Genomic DNA, 23,073 nt, shown 5'->3' on the forward strand with positions numbered 1-23,073 from the left:
AGCAGTGCTCGTGCTGGCTGTGTGATAGTGTGCACACACAACACGTACACCCTGAAGTGGCGGGATAGGGCTGGCGAGCTATGTTGCTAAGTGTGCTTTTTCCTCAAACCCTTGAGAACGAGATGGTACCGAGAGGCTCAGGCAGACTGTGGTGGTGGCCTGTCCCTGCAGCCCTGGGAGCAGGAGAGGAGGACAGGGCGCATGAGCAAGTCCCCTCGCCGCCTGTGGTTGTAGTGCCAGTTGGGGCACGGCAAGAAAACAGTGATTCTGGGTGATGGGACAGAGTAAAACTAGGAGCAGTTTTGCCTTCTGAGGTGCTAGTTTTCAAAGGTATTCAGGTATACAAGGTAAAACTCCAACTCCAAAGCTCTTTGTAGCAAGCCGTGCATATGACGTTCCTACCGAGAAGCCCAGCTCAGGGCAGGCACCCAACATAGGGTAGAGGGCTTCTGCAGAGTGTGCACTCCTCCGTGAGAATTGGTTCAGTGAGGTTTATTTCCTCAACACAGCAAGGGAAAGGGGGAAATAGGACAAAATAAACCAACTGCACTTTTAGTCTGTTTCTTAAATTTGGCAGTGGCTTCAGTAGCCAGGACTTTACCCATTGCATGTATGTTCACAAAACAAAGTTACTGCAAGGTAATGATGCTGATGCCTCCAATAATGTGTATATAAACCTACAGCCTGCTTTTCTCCAAGGTGTAGCAGATTGTATGCAGCAAACTGGGGGGGCTGGTGTAAGAAACCTTGTCCAAAAAATGTTTGGTAATTCACTGATTTATGAAAATCAAATTTCAGCTCTCTGTTGCCATCAACACTGAGTGCATTTTGGTCAGTGCTGTATAACCCCTCCCTAAAGTGCTGGGTTTCGGTATCCTTTGAATACAAATACTAGAAGTGTAGAGATATATTTCTATAACAGATGAAAGTGTAAGATGAGCAAATCACTGTAGGGTTTCTGTGGGATTTTGAGGATGAGTGTCGCATGCTTTACTCAATGGATTATTATAAAATCATGTGACTTCAGGTTTAGCATGTGAAAGTGAAGATTTTCTTTAGCCAGTGGGTGCATCGTGCTGTGCTTCTGCCAGCTGGTGTGTAATAGCCCAAGCGAGAAATTGTTACCATTAGCATTGCATTAAAGATAAAGCGTAAGGTGAGAAAATTGTGACTGCCAGTGAAGGCAACTATAATCTGTAGTTTGGGGAGGATTTTTCCTTCCAGAGTATCTTCTCTCTTCTTGCTAAGATAATAGTATTTTAAAAAACATAAAGGGCCATGTTTGTAAAGGCTGTTGTACTGGAATCCAGTTGCTTGACAAATGAAACAGTTTGTAAATTGTTTCTTCTTACCTTTCACTTTTATTTCATCAGTTTGATCTCTCTAAAGGACATATGAGTCTCTTACAGAACAACTAGGGCCATTTTTAACAAGCATCTGATTCCAGCCACACCGATGGAATAAGTGAGAGATGACTGGTTTGGTTTTTTTTTTTTTTTTTTTTTGAAGCAGGGATTAGTTGGAATTGTTTCTGCTCGTCTTCAGTTGGGACTGGCAATTCCAACATTGTGATTCAGGAAAGATTGAATCTCATGCTTAAGCCCATCTCTGGGCAAGAGTAGGTCTGTATTGTGGTATATGATTCAGTCCCGTTAGGATGTTTCAGTGATGATTATAAATGAGAATGCTTTCATGAATTTGCTTGGTAGCTTATTGCTGCCATACTAGAATATCACAAAGTAACCAAGTGTCAGAAGCCACTCAGAGCCACTCTGATCTTGCACTCTGCAGGGCACCTGCAGCTCTGGGCTCATCCTCTTTCCCACTCTGTTATCCAAACAAATTCGTAGCATTTGAGGCCATTAAAGGAATTGCCAGCCTTAATTTAGATGCAGTTTCAAAGACAGCACATGTGCTTTAAATGATCTATGTCAGGATTGTCCTCTAGGTTAACTCTTTGTTAAAAAGAATGTGCTTTGATAGTCTTTGTTCCTCATTTCTGGTGTTAACAGCATGGACTCTGCATCTAGGATTATGTGAGGTGGGTTCAGATGTGCCAGATAACATGCTTGCTAACAGGCACAGAGCAGTACTGCTGTTCCCTTTAAGAAAAATGCAGCGTAAAGAAAGATGCAAGGAGCTCCATGGTCGTGCGTTACTACATAGTTAAAGGGAATGCTATTGTTAAATTAATTACTTAGAAACAGATTTAATAAAGGGAAAAAATAGTTATAGATGGTGTGTTATATACAATACTATAATCCTGTATTCCTGGAAGCGATAGCTGTATACTAGTTACAAATCTCAATAACAGTGAGCAGGGAGGAAAAATCCTGAGGTTCTAGTTCATGAGAGATCAGGGAACTTCTTTTGCACACTTATGGACAGTGATGTCGGTTTGATTTGCTTCTTGCTGTCATTTAAATTATGAGCTCCTTTGCAATATCTTGAACAAAACAATAGCCAAGTGGGTGGGAAAAATTACTGAAGCTTTGTCTTGAACTTGCATTTAGAGTTCACCATATATGTTGTTAGAAACAAATAGTTTGCTTCACTTGACAGTGACTTCATCCAGAGCAGGGCTGAGTCATATGCCTATAGTACAGCTCTTTCTCCTGAGGTTTGTGTTGGCAACGTTTATGCAATTGCAGAGCAGCTGAGACCATAAAATTCTCTCCTCCTCCTTATCCCCCCAAATCCACCATCCTTATGAAGTATAGCCTGCAAACAGTGCAGACTGCAGTATTCCCACGTTCAGCATAAAAATCATTAAGAGGAAACCCTCAAATAAATACACAAAGTAGCAAAATGCCTTAAAAGCAATCAGAGGACTTGTCTACACTCAGGAAACTAAAGTGATTTCATGTTGAGAAATTTAAATTAAAATACCTGAAATACCTGCTAATCTTGTTGAAGCCTTCATTGTACTGTAATTAATGCTACTTGTATCTAAAAGAGGGTCTTTGTGCAAGTGTTCAAAACACATTGTTCCTATGCCTTAAATTCATACTTCTGGTTTGTCTTAACTTTCCAGGGTGCTCTTCCTTCCTACCTGGTGAGCAGTCATCTTACAGGATCCCTTAACTTTCCATCCTCTGATCTCACCGAGGTGTGCTGTGGCATTGCTGAGCAAAAATCCTGTGCAAATATATAGGGCTGTGTGATGTGTCTCCCCTTACCACTGCTGTAACTGATAAACTGAGTTTCAGACTGGAGACAGTTGTCTGTGTACATGCCTTTCTTTTTCTGCCTCTCTGCAGCCTTCAGTAAGTGAAGGCTTTCTGAAGCCTTCCTTTACCCCCTTCCCTCTCACTCAGGAGCCATCTGGAGTCCTCAGGTTCTCCGTTCTTCGCATTCGTATGGATTTTAACCTTCCACAAACAGAGCTTCAAAGATTCATGTTAGGGTTTTGAAGAATGGTGGTATCTGTGCTGGGGCTGTCACAGAGGCGTAGCTGGTGATGCCTGCCCTTTCGCTGCCCCCCTAGAGAGCACGTTGTTTGCCAGGCTTTTCTTTCCCTATCTGGTCTCTACTGTATTTAGATGCAACTGATGGGCAGCCCCTAGAGCAGTCACATTTTAATTGTGCGTTTGGCTATGCGCCCTGCAGAGGGGGATTGGAAGCTTTCTGAATTTCCTTTGATAGTCTTCCAAGATTAAGTCACAGAAAAGGGAGTCTGGGAGCACGGTGGAGGCCTGGAGACATACGAGGAGTCTGGCAGAAGCCGCAGCTGGAGGGGTACTGGAGGGGCCTCCTCGAAGCAACGCAAACTTGCCAGCTTGTTGGGGATGTCCTTTATCAAAATGCCAAAATCATGCTGACTTTGTTCCGCAGAAGGACTGGTATGTGGATGTCACTGCTGTAAACTCCCGGGAAACACTGTGTCTTGCATACTTATAGGAATGTTTGTGAAAAATCAGAAAAGGAAGTTTAAAAGGGAAGGAAAGAAAATACAGTGAAGGCTGAGGAAGAAATGTGCGGTGAAAATACTGAGTTTCAACCCCTTCTCCTAGCTGGTAAAAATGCTGACTTGTAAAAAGTTGAAGGTTTAAAGATATCCCAAATTGTCTAAAAATCCAGAATGCTTTTCAATCTAAAAATTTAAAACCCATCTATTTGCAAGGCTCCTTTCAATCCTTAATTGGTAATAGCTGTTGTATAAAGGGAATGCTACCTAAGTTAAAAATAGGTCTGGAACTGTCCTGACAACCAAAACCAAGCAAGCTCTAACGCTTGCATTTTCCTTTTGTCAAATGACCTATAAATATAATCTATATAATAATAGACATGCTGTTAAATTCTGTTTTGTGATCATTTTGTCCTGGTAGAAACTTCAAGAAAATAAGCAGATTGCCACCTTCACTCTGGAAGGCTGCAGTATACTCGTTTTCCCTCTCTTCATAGGAATGTTACACTAACCTAATTTAGGATGAGCCTATGCGCAGTTGAAGTAGTAAGATGATTTTAGCTGTGTAAAGTGATGCATGCATCCGGAGCACATGACTTTATCAAAAAGGAGATCAGATAAGGTGTCCTGGGTGCTTGGTTTCCCTGAGCCACTTCACGGTAACTTCCGTGACAGGGGCTTGACACTCTCAGCTCCTCTCCCTGGCTGTACCAGCAGAGCCCTCTGCTTATCATGCAGGCTTTTATGCAAAATATGAATGAATCTCAGGAGAGGGCAGACTAATAGAATGGGAGACTCCAAATTAAGTGCTGTCTTTCTATTAATATCATTTAAAAGTAATACACCACCTACAACTTGTGAAGGAACCTTAGCTCTAGCATTTTTAAATACTTAGTGATGTACCTCCCCTGTAATATCTTTGCCTGCAGCAGCTTTGTTTCCAGTGTAAAAACCACAAAATAGATTGAAATCCCCCAGTTCGTTTCTGTTCATTACCGCCCTCCTCTCCAATATTTTTTAATTTATTTTTTTAAGAATCCTCAAGTACTCTCCATCCCATAGTGGGCAAGTAGTTGCTCTGGGTTCTCTTAGCAATCAAAAACATTGGGAGAATTCTATTATTGTTACTAAATGTGTGGTATGTGCTTGGAAGTGGCTAAGTTGAGGGCTCTGACAAACAACTTCTAGTCAATTCTGTTCCAGCGTTTTGGAGATATTGATTCTTCCAATTGTTTTTACTCCCCTGCAACAGCTCACCGCTTCTGTGGGCAATCAGCAAAACAAAAAAAGTGTGTCTATCTCAGCTGTTTCAGGTTGCCTTGGTGCAAACTCACCTGCCTCAGCGGTTTTGGCCGGTGCTCCAGACTGCAGATCAGAGCAGCTGAGCAGCAGACAGTCCTTTATGCTGACTCTGCAATAGGCAGCAGTACCCTGTCAGCGAGGCAGGGATAGCTCGGGCTGGAGGCATCTTCAGTGGCCTCAACTATTTGCTCAGTTCTCATAAAGCACTTGAGAGTGCCGGTATCATAGCATCGTCTTTGAATTAGTGATTGCGGCTGTTTGAATTAAAGATTTCTTCCTAAAAAAGAAATTGGGAATTGCTTTCCCTGTTTTGCAGACAGTGAAATGCAGCTCCAAGAGACCTGGGCTGTCTGCTCAATCTCGAAATGTGGAAATAATCTGGGGGGAAACCTAAGGACAATGTAACCTTTGGATGCAGGGGGCAGCACTTCATGGTTGTGCCTATTAATACATCCACTGAAAATAAAACAGGTACTCGGTGTCCTGGGGAGATATAACGATGCTGAGTTTGGAAAAGGCAGCGTACTGAAGTGGGAAGAAATTTTGGAAGGAGGCAGAACTTCTTGCACCTTCCTGTTGCGAGTTGGCAGCACAAAGACAGCTTGTAGTATGTGAACCATTAGCAGGACACTGTTGTGGGTCCAGACACAAGAGTGCTGACATGGCTACTGAGAATGAGAGTTGTGTGGCAGATGCTTGCAAGCAGGGCGTATCTAATAAAGGTTTCCAAGGAGGATAATGGGAGGGGAAAAAAAAAAATTCAGCAAACTAAGTATATCTGTTTGGGGAGTTCTGCCTCATACAGAGCATGGTCCCACGCACAGTGTGACTGGGTGGATGCAGTGATGTCCTGTGAATGGAATCTGTTGTTTTATTTCAAGGGGAAGAGATAACTGAAGTTTTCATTGCCACACCCAAAGAGGAATAATAAACCAGCCAGGCAGCAACTGTCTCCAAACAGCCCTCGTTACCAACCCACAGTCTCTGCATTGGCTGGGATTTCTTGGCCAAGCGCACAACTGTGGGAGAAGATTGTCACTGGAATCGTTACAATAGATTATGATTGATGTACAAAATGGAAAAATCCATGTCAAAGACAGACATGATGCCAAATGGCCCCTGCAGTGCCGGGGCTCATCTTGACTTGTCATACAGTGAAAGCAAACAAGGCTTCAAAACAGTGAAATCATTTGATATGCTAATCTGTGCCTTGTTTCAGGCATAGTAATGTCACTGTGAACAAAGGAAAAGAAAGTAAACAGCTAAGACAAAAGGGACTTACTGTCTTATTGCGCTGGAAAAGTTCCTCTATTCCTGAATAAGACTTTTCTTAATAGTAAGAAATAGTTGATCAGTCAGTTTCCTCTTTGATATCCGTTCTGTTACCTCCTTGGTAATCATATTACAAAGGAGCTGTTTTTAGAAATGGCAGCCTATCATGGGAGACAGAATTAGCCATAGGTTTTGATTAATCACCAGTTCTTCACATCTGTGTATGTACAGAAATCATCAGCTATTAGCTGATGCTGTTAGCACCCGCACTTGGTCAAATCTAGCATTGTTCTCCCTGCCTTCCCGAAGCTTTCCAGGATGCTGTTAGGTTTAAGCATATCTCTCCAATATCATTTCAAGGAGCATTTCACAGCAATCTGTTCTTCCTATATACACCTGAATAAATAGCATTTATTTACATCCAAGATTTAATCACGGAACTGAAATAGAGTGATATTAACTCATTATGTGATTTGCATAGTATTCAGCATTTTCTGGATGTATATTATTTTGTCTTTGCAGGTTGTCTGTCAGTTCTATATTCCACACTAATGCGTGCCGTTCCCTGCAGAGTTAATGCTTGCTTAGTGGAGGGCTATCTTGGTTTTCCTAGGTCTCATTGGGAATTAGTGGACAAACTCAGTTCATCAGAACAGGAGCTGAAATACTCTCTACACTACTTCATAAATAGTCTTCTTACCATGGGAAATGCTGCAGCAATGATTTAAAACCAAACCAAAAACCAACCACCCACACACAAACCACCCCACAGCATCTCACTTGTGTCCTATGCTGCTATCACGTGTTACTTTAATCCATGTGGTCATTAGTGGTGCGCAAATTTTAGAAACATGGATGAAGGTGATTAAAATACTATTTTCTTGCAGATCTCATCCACGTTAATCTATCTTTAGAGACAAATAAAAATACTAGTTCTGCAGATGATGATAATATCAAAATATTGCAGCTGCAGGTGAATCAAGGAACGTATAATCTAAATGCATCAATTACATTGAAGCCTCAAGTATAAACTCAGCGAGATGTTGACACAACTGAGCATGCAGTTTGATACCTCTCTGCTACACAGAAAATAAACTACTAGTTTTATACTCTGTATATAATGTATATGTTTATGCTAAATGAAATATTTCAAATGTACACCATACAAAAATCAGAAAATCTATCTTGTAGGCACTTCATCTCTGAAATTTGCAAGTTAACGTAATGGTCAGGGTTTAGCTGGTCTGCTTGAACTTACATAGCTTTTTCCATCATTGAAATGTATTTAAATGATTATGTTAAGAACAGAGGTACAAGTTTTCTAATGTAACTTTTCTTCATTAAGCCTACTGATTTAAAATGTACAACATGCTGTGGAACTTGTTCTGACTTTTTTTATGAGCTGTGAATAGCTTGCTCCAGAACAGTTATCAGAAAACCCCCGAAAAAAGAAATATATTTCAGAATAGCAGCTAACAGCCACGAGATCCTAGATAAAATGGTCTTACACAAAATGGAGTTGTGCAACAGAAAACAGACACTTAATCATAAAAGTGTACAGTTCTATGAAGACTTAGCATGAACTTAGTTTCTTGCTTAATTAAGTTTTAGAATATAAACATGTATCTAATGTCTTTGATCCAGAGGAGTCCCCGATATTCGTGCTGTTGACCTCTTTGTAGAGAAGAGAGTGTGGTCTTGTGGGCTGAGCAGAGGCTTAGGAAGTTTTAATCTGTCATAGCAACAACGCTAACTTTCAGGGTGGTCTTGGAGAAACCAGGGCAGAATTTAAAGGGCTTGTCCTTCAGTTAAAAAGACTAACAATAATTACCACAACAATATTAACACAACTAAGGTTGATTCCTTGTGAGTGTGTGTTGAGGCTTAAATTCTCTTCAAACTTTTGGCAATAAATGCTGTGTGTTTAAACTTACTCCTAGAAAAGCTATGGGCAAAATTCTTCAACTTGGTAAAAAAAAAAAAAAAAAAAAAAAAAGTAAATATTTGTTTGCTCATAAATCCCTATAATCATGAAGAAATTGCATGCTACATAATGTATGGGGTTTGGTTATTTTGAGGGGTATATACTGTCACAAAGACAAAACCCCATTATCACTTACCTGTCCACAAGGTTTCAGTGGAGAGAATTCCATGTGTATAATGAATAAGTTGGGCTTTGGTTTGGGTTTGGGGTTTTTTTAAATCAGATCTTGCCATTTTATTTTTGATGGAATTTAGCTGATGTAATCAGCTCAGTGTCATAGCTGATATTCACAATTGAGAGTCATAACTTCATCTGTGTTCACATACCGCTTTGGAAAATGACTCATTTACTTCTTTTGGCACTAAAAAGTTTATTGCAGTACACAAGAAATTTTTGCAAACAGTTGAGAGTTTATTCAGCCTAAACCATTTGATTTAGCGTGTATTTGGTAAGCATTTACAGTTCTTGTAAGTGAATTTCTACAGTCATGTTACTGGACTGTTTTTTTGAAGTGAAATAAATTAGAATAACTTTTCATAGGTGCTGCATAGGTAGGTTTTTCTTACTTGACAACTTGGAACAATATCGTATGTAGCTTTCTGAACAGCCTCTAATAATCTCTTCTGGCTTGCAAATAATGTAAACAAGGAGTCGTGTAAATCATGAAGAAAGAAGTAACCCGAGACTTCAGATGAGAAAGCTGGCTTCTCTCGGAGTTCATTTGAGTGGAGGTCGGAGGAATCACTTGGAAATCGTGAATCAGTGCTTGGCTGCTGCATGAACCTTGGACTAACTTTGTCGTGTGCTGCTAAACTGACTTGTTCCTTGAGTTACTTGGAATCGTTTTCACTTTGCAAACACTTCAGAGAAGGTCATGAAGGGAGATGGCAGTGCAATGTGGAATCTGATGTGGAAATACTGCATTTCTGTCAGGACAATCAGGTACGGTAAGAATATATAAATATATGTATTGTTTTGTGGTAAGTCTGAAAACTGCATGCGTTAGAGATCGACTGTCCTACTACTTGTACTCTTTCTCCCTGCATAGTTAACTCTAAGTAGACTGAGATGATTATTTGGCTAGATTCTTACTTGTGCTCATACTAAAGCTGTGAAAAGAAAAATACAGGGTTATTGCAAGAAATCTTCAAGGAAAGTGAAGTTTTCATGATTTCAGTGTCTTAGAAATACTGGCAAAAGTTCGAATGTGGAAGAAACCTTATTTTCATGAACACTTGCCTATCAAAATCTTCTATTTACTCTGTCTCTCAAATCCAGAGGTACCGCATGTGTTCGTAGTGTACCACAAGCATCGTTTGCTTCAGACAAAGGGGAAGGGGGCAGAAAAGAAGGTGGCTTTTATGGCTGAATAAAACTCTGAAGTTTCAAATATCTCTAAGCCAGGGTGGTGCTACAATCTTACCTGTGTGCGGTAGTGAAAACGCAGCCGACTTAAACAAGATGACAGGCTGGGGCTGCTGTGCATCGCTGGTCACATTCTTTGAGTGGTTCGTGTTTGACATGCTGCACGCTCCCTGCCAAGCGCAGTTGCTGAGGATTCCAGTAGAGCTTATTCCAGGAATGGAGCTATTAAGCGAGATGTTTGGTGATTCTGCGTTCTCACAGCAATTTTACATATTTAAAAATAGCTAGCCATTTTCATGCTGTAGTTTCTTCATGTTACACGGTTATATGATTTGAATGGTACGTTTTGTCGTGCAAGCTTCCCTTGAGAAATCACATAATCTAAGTAATTACTGCATTTCACACTGCATAATTATTCTGTGCTGAGGAAATCGTTTGGAGAGCCTGAATTCCTGCATGAACTTTCATTACAGCTGGAATGGGACTGTGCAGAGCTTTTTATCATCAGGATACTGAAATAAAGCTAAAAGTCCCTTAATTTCCAGCAGACAGAGAGTCAGTATAATAGAAACTGAAAATAATCCCTGAGAGAGGCTTCAGTTAAGATAAGAATCATTTTATTTACAATCTGGGTCTAGAACCAGAAGCAGAGGGAAAGCCTGCAACAAACTGGATCAGTGCTTACATCCAGAGAAACAGTCTTTACAGCACAGATGTTCATCCTGACCTCAGTACTGCTGGAAATGTCTGAGAAAAGTCCTGTGTAAAACCCCAAAGTTATGTAAGATGTATGTTCCTACTCAGACTAAGCTTCAAAGGTTCCTGGGAGCACTTGGGTGTGGCTGTTTTATCTGAAGTTTAACATGCAAGTTGTGCTTACCTGTGAACAGCCACTTGTCTCTTTTATCAGTGACCTCACTGCTGTTCAGAATATGTAAGTTGAATATTAGCTTAATTGCTTACAGCAGGGCTTATTTATAAAGCAGCTTGCGGGCTCCCACAGCTGGTGTAATGCAAAGTAACGTTCCTCTCTGGTACAGCCCTATGAGTATTTTCAATTAACATTTTTGGTTGTTTTAACAGATCCTATTTTCTTTGGCAGCAACACCCAATGAGTTTGGGAGCATAAAAAAAATTGTTTTTCCTTTGTGGAAAAAGATCTCTACTACCTTAATTTGCTTTTCTGATATCCTTCAGAAATCCCAAAACTCTCCTTGCATTTTGGAAAGCTTCTGTTCTGGCTCACGTTCTTATCCACCAAGTATGAGGCTATACCAGTCTTTCTCCCTACCCTTCCCTTTCTAGAAAACTGTGAAGCCCCTGCTGGAGATTTCAGTCAGCCTCAGTGTGTTTTGTACCAGTCGAGTCAGTTTGTTTTTTCCCTCTGCATGTAAGCTGCCCAGGTAAAAGCATTTCTACATGCCCTTAGTGCCGCCGCACTGAACAGCAGTGTATTGCACTGACTACACTGGGCCGGTTGTACTACAGCTCCTTACGTATGCGCGAGGCCTGAATGAGGGGTTTTGTGTCTCCCTGAGAAAACAGTCCCACTCCAAAAGGAAAATTATTCTTAACGGGGGTTTAGGGTTGGTCTTGTTTCCATTGGACTCCAACAACTTTAAAAAAAATATTTGACTGAGTCTTTGTTGTCTGTTTTAATTAGACTGTGTGGCTTGGGGGCAAAGAGATTGTCTACATCCATGTATATGTGTTTAAGTTTACGTGTCTAGACCTTAAAATCATAGGGTCATGCCTGTCAGCGAGGTGAAATACATGTGTAGTACTACAGGGAAATGCAGTGGTTTGTTTTTTGCATAGGGGAGCTTCAGGTAGTGCTGGAATAAGCTGAGGAGAGGGCAGGACAGTATGATGTGGAAATATACTGCACTGTCTAAATGATGTCTTTTTGAATTCTGTGGAGTATTGGCCTACTCCTAGAGCAAAACTGCAAAAATTCTAAAGATGAAGGGATTTCAGCTTTACTAACGTACCACAGCTGAGCTTGTGGCACTTGACATGAAACTTCCGTCCTTTCAAAGAGCTCGGTTCCCTGAGCCCATGTGAAGCCTACGATATTATCAGGTTGTGTCCCAAGGCACACTAGGAGAATCAGGGTCTGGCTGAACAAGTGGGAGATCCCTGAGCCCCGGGATGGTGCCTACCTGGAGCTGGTGTTCCCAGGTATCCAGGGCAAGAGTTGTCGTTCCTGTCCAGTTTGCACTGCGTTTATGGGATATAGGGCCATTAGCCTCTTCCCTTGGCCAGGGCAGTCTCCCCCAAGGCCAGCAGTGACTCAGGGCACACCATGGTATTTCCGACTCTCCTTGGTGACAGCAGGCACTACCTGCACAAGAGGTGTTAAGTGTCCCTGCCTAGAGCACTGCAAGTTGTCTCTGGTATTTCTGGCAAGGGGAATAATGGTGTTTGTCACCGGCACAATTCCTGAGAGAGGGGCAGAGCAGTGTGAGAGGCTGCTGTCACAGCACAGCCACCGCTTCACTCACCCTTCTCCCTGAACTCGTTGCTGTCCCAGTGTGTGTGCGCGGAGGGCAGAGTGCCCTTCCCACTCCTCGGAAGTTCACTGCGAGGGAATGCTGCGCTAAAGAACAGTGCTTTCCTCTGCTGGTGAATCTCCACTTGTGATGGTATTCGCAGGTGGAAAACTCTCCCAAAATCAGAGAGCTGGCAAAGCATGAAAGCAGAACCGGGGTTAAAGCATCTGTACTCATTCTCTTCTGTCCAAGTTGCACTTTAGTAACCCACCATAGCTGGGGGACAGGCAAATATAGAATTAGGAAATTGTTTGTCAACATATTCAGATTAGCCGTTGTGTTTATAGGGTCATGTCAGTATTAAAACAGAGGAACATGTGTTATATAAAGACTAGGAGCAGATCCGCTGCATGTGGAATTACTCGTTCCCTCAGTAATGTGCTATATGCCAGCCAGCCTGTAAGGATGGGGTTAGTGGTTGGAGGAGCAGACTGGAGCCATCTGAATCAGCAGATCCACAGCCCACAGAGAATAAATTAAAGGGTTTATAATAATGTAATGCATAGTTTTCGGCTTGCATCTTAAAGTTCCATTTGCAAGTAATGGAGGAAAACAGTCAATAGTTAGTTCTTAGTGCTCTACACATCTGGAAAAAAGTAAGAATTAGTCCTCAGTATGAGTTGTCATGGAGTTTCTTCACTTATTTTCCTTCTGCTACAAACATTTTCCATCTTGGTTCGGTCATACTTTATTTTTAGTTGTCTGCTTTGGGTTTTTTCCTGAAGACTGACAGAACAGTGCTGCATTTTCATCAAGGAAAAATAACACCCTGACAAGTGAAAGGGTCTCAGTTGGGCTTTAATTGCCTTTTGGGCAGCAGGAGCTACTGTAGCTGTGTAGGGGAGGGGCTGTCGTGGAAGTTTGGAGCACATAAAGGCAGTTTGGTGTATCCTGTGTAGGGGCTTATTCATAAATGTTCTGAGTGTCCACACTGCATCGTGAAAGCTCAAACTACTCTAAATAATCATTTAACAGGGGTCAATGTAAAGGAATAGTGAATACCTTGGTCCCCAGTTCATGTTCAGTGATGGTATTGCCCCATGTATTACTGTAGCTCGTGCTTCCAGACTGCCCGTGCACGATGCCAGCAGAGGCGTTGCACAGCCATGCAGGAACGCCAGCAGGAGAAAAAGGGGTGCTTTTCCATCCAGGCGGTTGCAGTGGTAGGGTTCACCACAGGACCCCACAAAAAAGCTTGTGTTCGCATTGGGCAAGGGAGCATAACAAGCAACGGATGGGGAGAGCAGGGGGACGCAGTGCTCACAGCTCGAGTGTGACTTTACCCAATGGAGTTGGCACCTTTCATTGAGGTCAGACATAAACAAACTGGGTTTCCTATAGCTATTTTATGGCTGAAACACTAACAAGAATTACGAAAAACTCACTTCTAAGATTTAAAAAACCCCAACGTCTTCCATGTTGACTCCTTTATCTCCAGAGGGTGTTTACATTTGTATTCAGTTTGTGTGGGTTTCTTTGTCATCTGCAAAATGCTGCACTTGAGAAGTTACAAGAGAAAACTGAATGCAAGTCATCATTAGCAGATTGGACGCTTTAATCTTCATATAGCGCATGGCTTTCTATAGCCATTAGTCTTGTATTTTAATATAGTACAACTGTAATTACCCTAGTGCAAACCTTCCTTTGGGTTAAAAGATCTCTTCAGTATGATGATGCCAAGAGCCAGACAGCACTTAATGAATTTTTAATAAGCTCTTGATGCCAGTATAACAAATCATTGTGAGGTTAGGATGAAGTTGGTATCTTTAGAACCTTGTGTTAGGAGTGTGTGAATGTGTCCAGTACGTTTTGCATACCAAAATACATTATTTGAGTAAGGTCTGTCATGTTTCTCTTGTTGTCTCTGGTCTATGCATAGGAATCTGGAGAGGAAATCACAATGACATGAATTCCTCTGAGCTCAGCTGCTCTACCTAAAGCAGACTTGTTCAAGGGGTGAATTACACATTGCTTTGGATTTGGATTGATATTTTTTTAACTCATTTAACTGTCTTTAAATGTTGCTTGTGTTCAGCTAGAGTGTGTCTCTGTTTACACGGCTGGATTATTTCAATCTGATTGTTAATATAAATTAGTGGTTTGTGATTTAAGTTCAGGAAGGGCACAGTAAGCTTAAACAGGTTACGGATTACGGATCTGTTAAAGTAGAGGACCAGAACCTCATCAGGTCCTTTTGCTTTCTTTTTTTTTTCCTGTGAGCACTCAGTAAAATGATCCTAGTCAGTATTTTCATGTGCTCTTTTTGTCTTGCCCCATGATCTCTTTGTCTTTGTGTACCACTTGCTATATTATTGCTAAAAGCTAAAAACGTATAGGCAGGGGCTGTTAGAGGCAGTAGGTAATTTAAGTTTAATCCTTGCTTGAGTTTTAGGATAAAAACTACCACAGAAGTTGCAATATTTGTGCATATTTAAGCCTTTCTTCACATAGAAAACTCTCAGGTGAGAGTCCACTGCCTGGGAGGAATACAGAAACTCTCCGTCCAGCAGCGCGTGTTGTTTGTGTGTTCTCCTGTACGAAAAGGCAAGGTACCTTATGGACTTAAAGACTGTGTGTTTAAGAAGGGTCAAATAATTGCAAAATGTGGAGGTGATGGACCATTGTGAGATCTGAAGGCTGGTTTTAGTCACTGCCCACATCAGTTTTATCCTAAAAGTTCTGTTCTTTTATTTTAGTTCTGTTCTATTTATTTTAGTTTGGGTTTAAACTATGCCGAAGCCCTGTCCTTTCATGACGCAGCGTATAACCATATGCATTGAAACCCTAGAAGTCCGAAACACAATCCAATCCAAGGCAGTCTAGAGAAGTTAACAGACCGTTTTATTATTTATTTACACAGCCCTTTCAAAAGAGCTTGTTGATGCAGAACCATAGATTACTGAGCTGGTAAAATTGTTTGTCTAGTGATGGAGGAGTTCAATTATATTTAAGGTAGCTTTTTGTATTTAAATGCTTGCTGTAGCTGATGCACATGGTAAAAATGTATGTGGCAACTTTTATAACAGAACTACTGTTTGAGGTTTGTTATACTTCCACTGCTAGTCCTATTGCTCGATGTCTTCTCAGACCTACCTAAAAATTGGCATTTAGGATTTATTTTGAAAGGATACCACTTCCGTTGCTGCTCTTGTTTGCTCAAGTTGCTTGGCTTGTATTTTTTATATTTTAAGAACTCCTGAAGCAGCCTTTCAGCTGGTGTCTTTCTGCTCTGAATATATAGACAAGAAACAAATTATATGGAAGTGTTACCTGCTCTTCAGTTTGAATGGGATTATCTTCTAGTGGACTGTAAAGCAAATTAGGTAGAGAGAAAATGAAGCTCTGAGTTTATCTGGGTTTAACAAGATCATGTGTTTTCCAGAAGGAGTCAGATGACATTTTATTAATTGGTGAGTATTGATCAATTTAATGCTTATGAATCATGCGATTAACATCAATGATACTGTGAATTGATCATAGCATGAAAAGCATGGCATGTGAAATTATTTTAATGAAAAAGTCTTCTGCTTAAATGCCTGGTAAAGCTTTTATTCCTTTTTTACTAGGAATTAATTTTGCTATACAAGTGTGATTTCTAATTCTTGATATGTTTTTGAACATTACGTAAATAATTTCTTGCTGTTCTCTATGCAGTATCTGCCTATTTATAATTTTCTTTGACAATAATCATAAAACCAGCAAGAATTTATGCGGTAAGCAAAGTGTCCTGCGTTCAGTCATCTTTTAGCAGGAGACAATAAATTCATTCGTATAATTAACTGCCTGACAGGTATCAAGTGACTGAAATGTTTGAAGTGTTATTAGATTGTTGGGGTTTTTCCTGTACTCACCACCTGGGGGGGGGGGGGGGGGGAAGAACTGCTTAATTAGGATAGTTTAGAGTCTCATGACAACTGCGGTAACATGCAAATTAAAATAAAATAAAAGCTCATCACCTATGTGTTTACGTCAGACCCTCTGACTGGTTAATGAAACTTAAGCAAAACTTGGGGGAGGCAAGGCACGATTGCCTGACCTGCTATGCTCGTGGAGCATTTTCATGCTGAGCATACCGAGGTTTAAAGCTGCATGCTGCAAACTGATCAATTAAAAATTAAATATGCTCTTGAGTTAGTCACACCTGCGTTGATCTTCTGGAAAAGTCTCAGCAGCATGCACGGCATTTTGCATTTAATGAATTCTCATTAGTTTGTGATATCAGAGTAATGAATAGTATTCTTTCATATCATCAGGGGGCCACTTTCATGGTCTAATGGGGCCTGTTTTGTGCAGGGAGCAACACCATGCCTGTAAATTACACAGGGGGAATTGCCACCCTGACGTGAAGCACTCTGGTTCAGCTCTCCTGAAAGTTATTTGTTTTCACATACATTGTTTTTCTAATATGGAAGTCTTCTTGCACACAATTGTTTACCACATCATCTTGAGGACTAGGTTATGTTCACAGCCACAGTTCTGTCACCGCTTTCTTTCTCAAGGAGAACTTCGCACTCTTCAGGTATCAAGAAATGCAATCTTTCAGAGGGAGATCCTTGATAAAAGCATCAGAACACTTGTGCTGTTGAATTAAGGTAGTATGAGCTACTGTGCCCGTGTAGTACCTGTGATACCTGCTCTGTGTTGTCTGCCAGTTGGCCGAATATCGTACAAAATGCAAAACTAGTTAGACAACTCAGTTGTTTGAGGAGCTGCGCTGCTGTCAGCGCTCCATTATGCAGTTAGCAGTAGCTGCGTATGCTGCCTCTTCCTTGACAAGAAGCGTTTCGTTATGACCTTTGGCAGAGATCGGATAGTACTATTTCACCTGCAGCCTGTATGGTTTTTGTGTTAAAGCAAGAGCTATTTCCAAAAATCTGGGCAGATTGTGATAGGTCTGTTGAAAAGGCAGAACACAAAGCCAGCAGAGGCTGATGCAAAGGGAAATACGACCTTTCTGTTGCTTGGGAGCCTTCAGCATATATGATGAGTCTTATGGATAACACATTTTTCTATTAAGGGGACAGCAGGGTTACAATCTCATCTGTTGCCCACGAGCCTTGGAAGAGGATCTTTTTGGCTCACATTTTCTGAACGATTGTTCCACCTCTGACTTTTAAATGACTCTTTGGCTGTTTCTCTCTCGTTAGCTGGCAGGGGGAAGTGTGTCCATCCATGGTCAGTCCTTCCTCAGACAGAGGTGTTTATTGACTGCCGTGCAGCAGTCCAGCTGGGAAGCGCACCCACTCCCCTGGCCACCACAGCTCTGCGTAGAGCAGCTGGGCAATTCGGAGAAAGGAGATGCTGAGCTTCTGATGCCTCCTGGAAGATCAAAACCACGTTTGTACTTTTGCCTTGGATCTTCTTACCTAAAAGCAAGTCTTGCTTGCCTTTGGAAGAAGTGGATAGAAGTAATACCTATTATTGGCAGATATAGTTATATAAAAGCTTCTATAAAAGCTATAAAAACAGCTTCACTGCTGTTATTGTTGGTTTTTATTATGCTCTTAAGGAAATGGAAGCTGGTTTAACAGAAGTTTGAGAACTAAATTAGCAGTTACCATTTGTTAAATTGCATATTTTTAATCTTAGGCATTCAGCTTAGATTTAAAGCTCAGTTGCAATTTACTTAGAATTGTTGGATGTCCACAAAATGCCTGCAGGCATGTATGCTGCTAAATAGGAATTCTGCATAGGTAGATGTATTCATATCAGCAGATGTTTGTATGGCCTAACTCCCTTTCATGTTTAAATCGGGAAGAATGAAGTATTCCACTAAATCAATGAAATAGGGGGAAATTGATCTTGTCAATAGCTTATTATCTGTCTGAAGTTATCTGTTGATCTTTCAAAATAAGTGAAAACTTATGAAAAGCATACTTTTTACTCTGACCATTTCAGAGAGCTTCATCTGAACTGCTGTAGGCACGCAGCTCTGAGTTTAAGGACTTTTCCACAAATAGCAAGACTCAAGACTTCTGTCCTGCAGTGTTCTCAGCTGTGTGATTTTCCTGGACATGTATACAAAGACCTGATGATAGAATTTCACTGTCTGTATATTTTCAAGTTAATGTAACAAACACTTGTGGAGGAAAGGGGCCAGTAAGGTGGAGATAAATACTTGAACTCTTTCCAAATGGCCAGTGTTAATTCTTTAAAAACAAACATATGGAAAAGAACCCAAACCTTAAAGGCAACCTCTTGAAAAACTTGTCACGAGTTGTTTATCCTCTTTCAGGTTCCGAAACCACTGCGTTTTACTGGTTATTCCACCTGCATATTCTAAGTACTCGAGCAGATTTGTTACTCAGATGATTGAGTCTTGCACAGTAGCTCATACCTACACCTGGTGAGACTGGCCGCCTTGCAGGGACTTGCATGGCCTTGGTGTTTCTTGGCATAAGAATGGGATGGAGAATGAGAAGTCATGCTGAAACAGGTATAAATGATAATTCATAATTACTTTTTGTGCCTAAGCTGTGCTGGCCTGCTTCATCTCATCTGATGTCCTGACACATTGATTTTGTGGGTATAACGATCAGTTATGCTGCGTGGCGATAGAGAAGGAAAAGAAAACACGGTAAAAATAGGCTGCCAAAAAATGAGTCGGGGCTAATGGGTTAGCATGAGCAAGGCTTCTTATGCCATGGTCTCTTCTGGAGGAGAGAGGTTCAGCAAACGAAAGCATAGCCATACTGGCAGGACCATTTCCTCCAAAACAGTGAAACAATGAAACTTTAAAGGAATCAGGAGTGGACTCCATTAAAGTGTATGTGCCATATATGCCATTTCGAAGCAGAGGTGGAGATGGCTGTTAATGCAAAGACAGCCAGAATGAAAATCATGCTGTAGCTGAAAGACGCACAGATCCCCTTGTTAGTACAAGTCCCAGTACTGTTAAGAGAGGAGCAGTAGTGGCAGGCGTGTGGCTATTCAGCTGCTGCTTTAAACCAAAAAACAAGAACAAGCAAACAAAAAAAGCAGACAAAAAAGACCTTGTGTGAGTTATTTCTGTATCTGATACTCTATATTTTATACTATGTATTCAACTGTTAAATAAGCTTACTGGCATAGTAGTGTTTTGTATCAATATTTGATCATTTCCTCAGACTGTGAAGAAAAGACAGTGTATTTTGAGGCACTTAGGAGCCTTGTGGGAAGAAAGCTGCATGAGTGGTCAACATTGTAAAGCTGTTTTGAGGAGGGGAAAGACACTTGGTTCGAATTTGTAAATGTAATGAAGAGTTGCTGTTTGGTGGTGGGTTTTGTTGATTAAGTAGTTTAGATAGTCATGTTAGGAAGCCCTAGAGATGAGGGCTAAGAAAGCTCTCAGAGCAGGGAGTCTTGAAGCATTAACACAATGCATTATTTTATAGACATTTTCATCTGATTGTTGGTGACTGTAAATGATCTGAGTGCAGGGTCTGAAGGTATATAGTATCCTGGACTACCTGGTTTTCTGAAGCAGTAATTCTGGGGTAGCATAAAGGTGAATTTTCTAAAATGAAAATAAATCAGGAGGGGAGAAGAAAACCTTTCATGACTTTCTTATACTTTTAGGGAATGAGAAAGGACTGCTAACACACTTCCCTCCCTTACGTCTAACCTTTCAAGAGAGATTTTTGTGCGAGGTGATGACCTGCTATCTATTGGTGCCTGCTCAGAACCATTAGCTCACTGGGGCTCTTCTGTCTTTTCATTTTCTAAGTGGTGAGGTCAGGTACGTGGTCTTTGCCTCCTCCATACCAGTGACTAATGATGCTATTAATAAGAGGAACCGTGTACCTAATCTTCCATCAAAGAAACAGAAAAAAGTACATCTATATCCTTAGGGTACCAATATCCATATGTGTCTAAACCAGATGAGACTGGTAAGAAAACAAGAGATCTGTGGTGGCAGTCTCAGCCTTTTCCATATCTATCTCTAATTTTTCAAGTCTATCAAAGCACAAAAGATGGATTTCACTAAGTCTAAATCTGCTAGGAGGGAAGGGAATGAAACATTTTTTCCAAGTAGTTGGTGTTCATTAAAAAGGAAGATGAACTTTGCACAATGCTTTAAAAAAATATTTTAAAATCTGGCCCCGATGTGTGCTATTCATTCTTCATAACTTTCCTTTCAAAAAGCTTTTAAAATAGGATGCACTTTGGGTTGTGAAATTATCTTTGCAGACCTTGGAATTTTTTTCCAATGGTAATTTCAGAGCTCATATGTCAACAAATCAGTGTATGGTATTATCATTTCCCTCTGGACTTTTAAAATCTATACCTCCAGGGGAAATCTAGGGACCATATGATGTCAGGGCTGAATACATTAATAAGAATGAAATGTAACATTTGTTAAAGATAAAATCCTTTCATTGGAGAAACCTTCAATTTTTCTGATTAAGTGGTGTGTCAATTTTACATCACGTTGACTTGAAGTTTCTGGATATCAGCTAGTCTGACAAGCTCTAACCAGCTTTAAGAATACCTGGAATCCTCCTCTTGGCATTAAAATTCACAAACATTTGCTAAAGTAATTACTTTTGTTGAACGAATCAGTGGTGTGTCTTGGGAATTTGCTGCTGGTGAAGACCTTTTTTCCCCTCCCCCGCCCCCCCCAACCTACGTGTCAAAGTAATTCCTTGCAAAGGCTGCAAAAGGCTTAATATAATCAATCCACATGCAAATAAATATAACTACATTAGTTCTTTAATAGAAGGAAGACACTGGAAAAATCTGAAACTAAGGCATGTTGTTCTTTGGCAAATATTTTTCAAGTGTTTCCTCCTCTTCTAGCTGGAGATCCTTCTAATTAAACAGCTATGGCAACAAATGCTGTCCAGCCGAGGGTCAGGTATAAAGTTCAAATCCCAGATGGTCGATATCTGTACATGACTTATCTACCAGATGGGTTCAAATGTTCTACTGGCTTTTTTATTCTTTTCTCTCACCCTTCCAGTATTAAGGCAATTTGTTATATTCCTATCAAATATTTATATTGCTTTTCTATTGACTTTTGCTAAGAATTATTTAGCCAGGAGGAAGAGTTTCCCCAGAGCATATGTTCCTCTGCTTGAGAAGTACTCTGTTCAACGTTCCCTTCCTATCACTTTGTATAGTCAGAGTTTCCAAGGGTGCCTCAAAATGACAGGAACAAAAGGCACACGGTCATGGGGGTGTGAGGAGAAAGAGAGGTAACAGTGTTTACTCGTACTGTTCCTGTGGCTAGTTAAAGTCTATATGCTTTTATAGGATAATCAATGGAAATTCAAAGCAATTTTGATGATTACCGCTGATGAAGCACCAGCTGACTGTAAAGCTTATCATCACTGGTAGCTATACAAAAAAATAGCAATATAGTGTCTGTCTTTAGGTTTATTTTTTATGATGTGCTACTATTGAACAGCCTAGGTAATACAAATGGTGACGTGTTGATTTAATTGTATATTTTTTAAAAGGTCTTAAATATTGTAGCGTGAACTTTCTCATGGAGATGAAGACTTAGGTTTCTAATTCCTGATGTTTCTAGCCTTTTTGAGTTTTGGAAGGCTTACATGGTAGGAGATTACAGTTTCTTTTGGTTCAGATTCCAAAACCAGAGTGGTTCAGGAGTTTACATATAAGCAATAAGCAAGGCAGAAACAGATTCTGAACTCTAGAAAATATGGCAAGAAGGCCTTAACAGAAGTTGAGTATTGCATTCATTACTTTCATGTAATCTATTTTACATTGCATTAAGTACAAAGGTCAAACTGGTGGTATTCCCAAATTGTGGTTAGTATTCAAAATACCTTCTAAACTTCAGACTCAAAATCTAAGTTAGATTAGAAACTGAATTAAATGTTTTAGAGAAATGCTGCTTTAGACCTTTTGTGGGTTTGTGTTTGAAATACAGTATTCTTGCTTTTGTCACTGGAAAAACTGTATCAAACATGAAAAGGAAAAAAAACTAACCAAACCCCACCACACACACTTTTCAAGTTTAGGCTTCCGTACACCTGGAAGACAGATTTGCCTGAATTTATCCAGCTTGAATGTTTATCCCAAGGTTGGTGGGCTTTGCCTTTACATTTGCAGATGCTCTGTGCTAGTCTGTCCCTGCTATTTGTCTGCTGCACTTGGGATTAGGAGTAAGGATTTGGATAGGATCAGAATTGAAAGGATTGGAATTTGGATCGGAATTTTCATTCTGACAGGTACTGTGATCACACTTTTGTTGAATCCATTTCTAAATAAATCTGTTGTTTAAATGTGGTTCAAATGAATGACAAATGCAATATATAAGGGATTGTCTTGGTGCTATTGAAAGTCAGGGGGAAACTGAACTTGGAAAGTTATATGAAGTGTGCCTGATCTTAGTATCCTTAAACTGATGGCTTTAGAAATAATTCTGCTTACAGTTTTCAGTTATCTTTATCCTTCCTTTGTTTTTAAAAATAAAACAAACTTTGGAACTCTTGCTACAATAGCAATAAAATATTTCTTACAGCAACTAGTTTGTGAGCTAGTCTGTTCTGACTGTACAGAACTGGAAAGATACCATTAGAAATAAACTGCTGTCCAAAGTTGAAGGAATTGATCTGTTAACAGGATGTGTAGAAGAGCCTCTTTCTTCTCTCCAGTTAACAATTTCTACTCATTGGCCAATTTTGTGGTGTTGCTTTTCTGCTAATTTTACCATGTCTTTTTTAGTTTTAGATATTATAGGT

At 40.4% G+C, this 23,073-nt stretch overlaps 1 protein-coding gene across 18 annotated transcripts in view; it reads left to right on the forward strand.

Annotated features, from left to right (window-relative positions):
- Positions 1-23,073, forward strand: part of IQSEC1 (IQ motif and Sec7 domain ArfGEF 1) — a 337,175-nt gene that overhangs the window by 191,803 nt on the left and 122,299 nt on the right. The window contains exon 1 of one of the 18 annotated variants that reach the window (XM_075762690.1): positions 9,218-9,407. The exons of the other annotated variants lie outside the window; for them this stretch is intronic. Within the exon in view, the coding sequence (XP_075618805.1) occupies positions 9,340-9,407 (68 nt within the window). The 5' untranslated portion in view covers positions 9,218-9,339. Of the gene's footprint in view, positions 1-9,217; positions 9,408-23,073 lie in introns of those variants that run through there. 18 annotated transcript variants of the gene reach the window in all.

This window comes from Balearica regulorum, chromosome 10, assembly GCF_011004875.1.
Source record: "Balearica regulorum gibbericeps isolate bBalReg1 chromosome 10, bBalReg1.pri, whole genome shotgun sequence".
Taxonomy (NCBI): Eukaryota; Metazoa; Chordata; class Aves; order Gruiformes; family Gruidae; genus Balearica; species Balearica regulorum.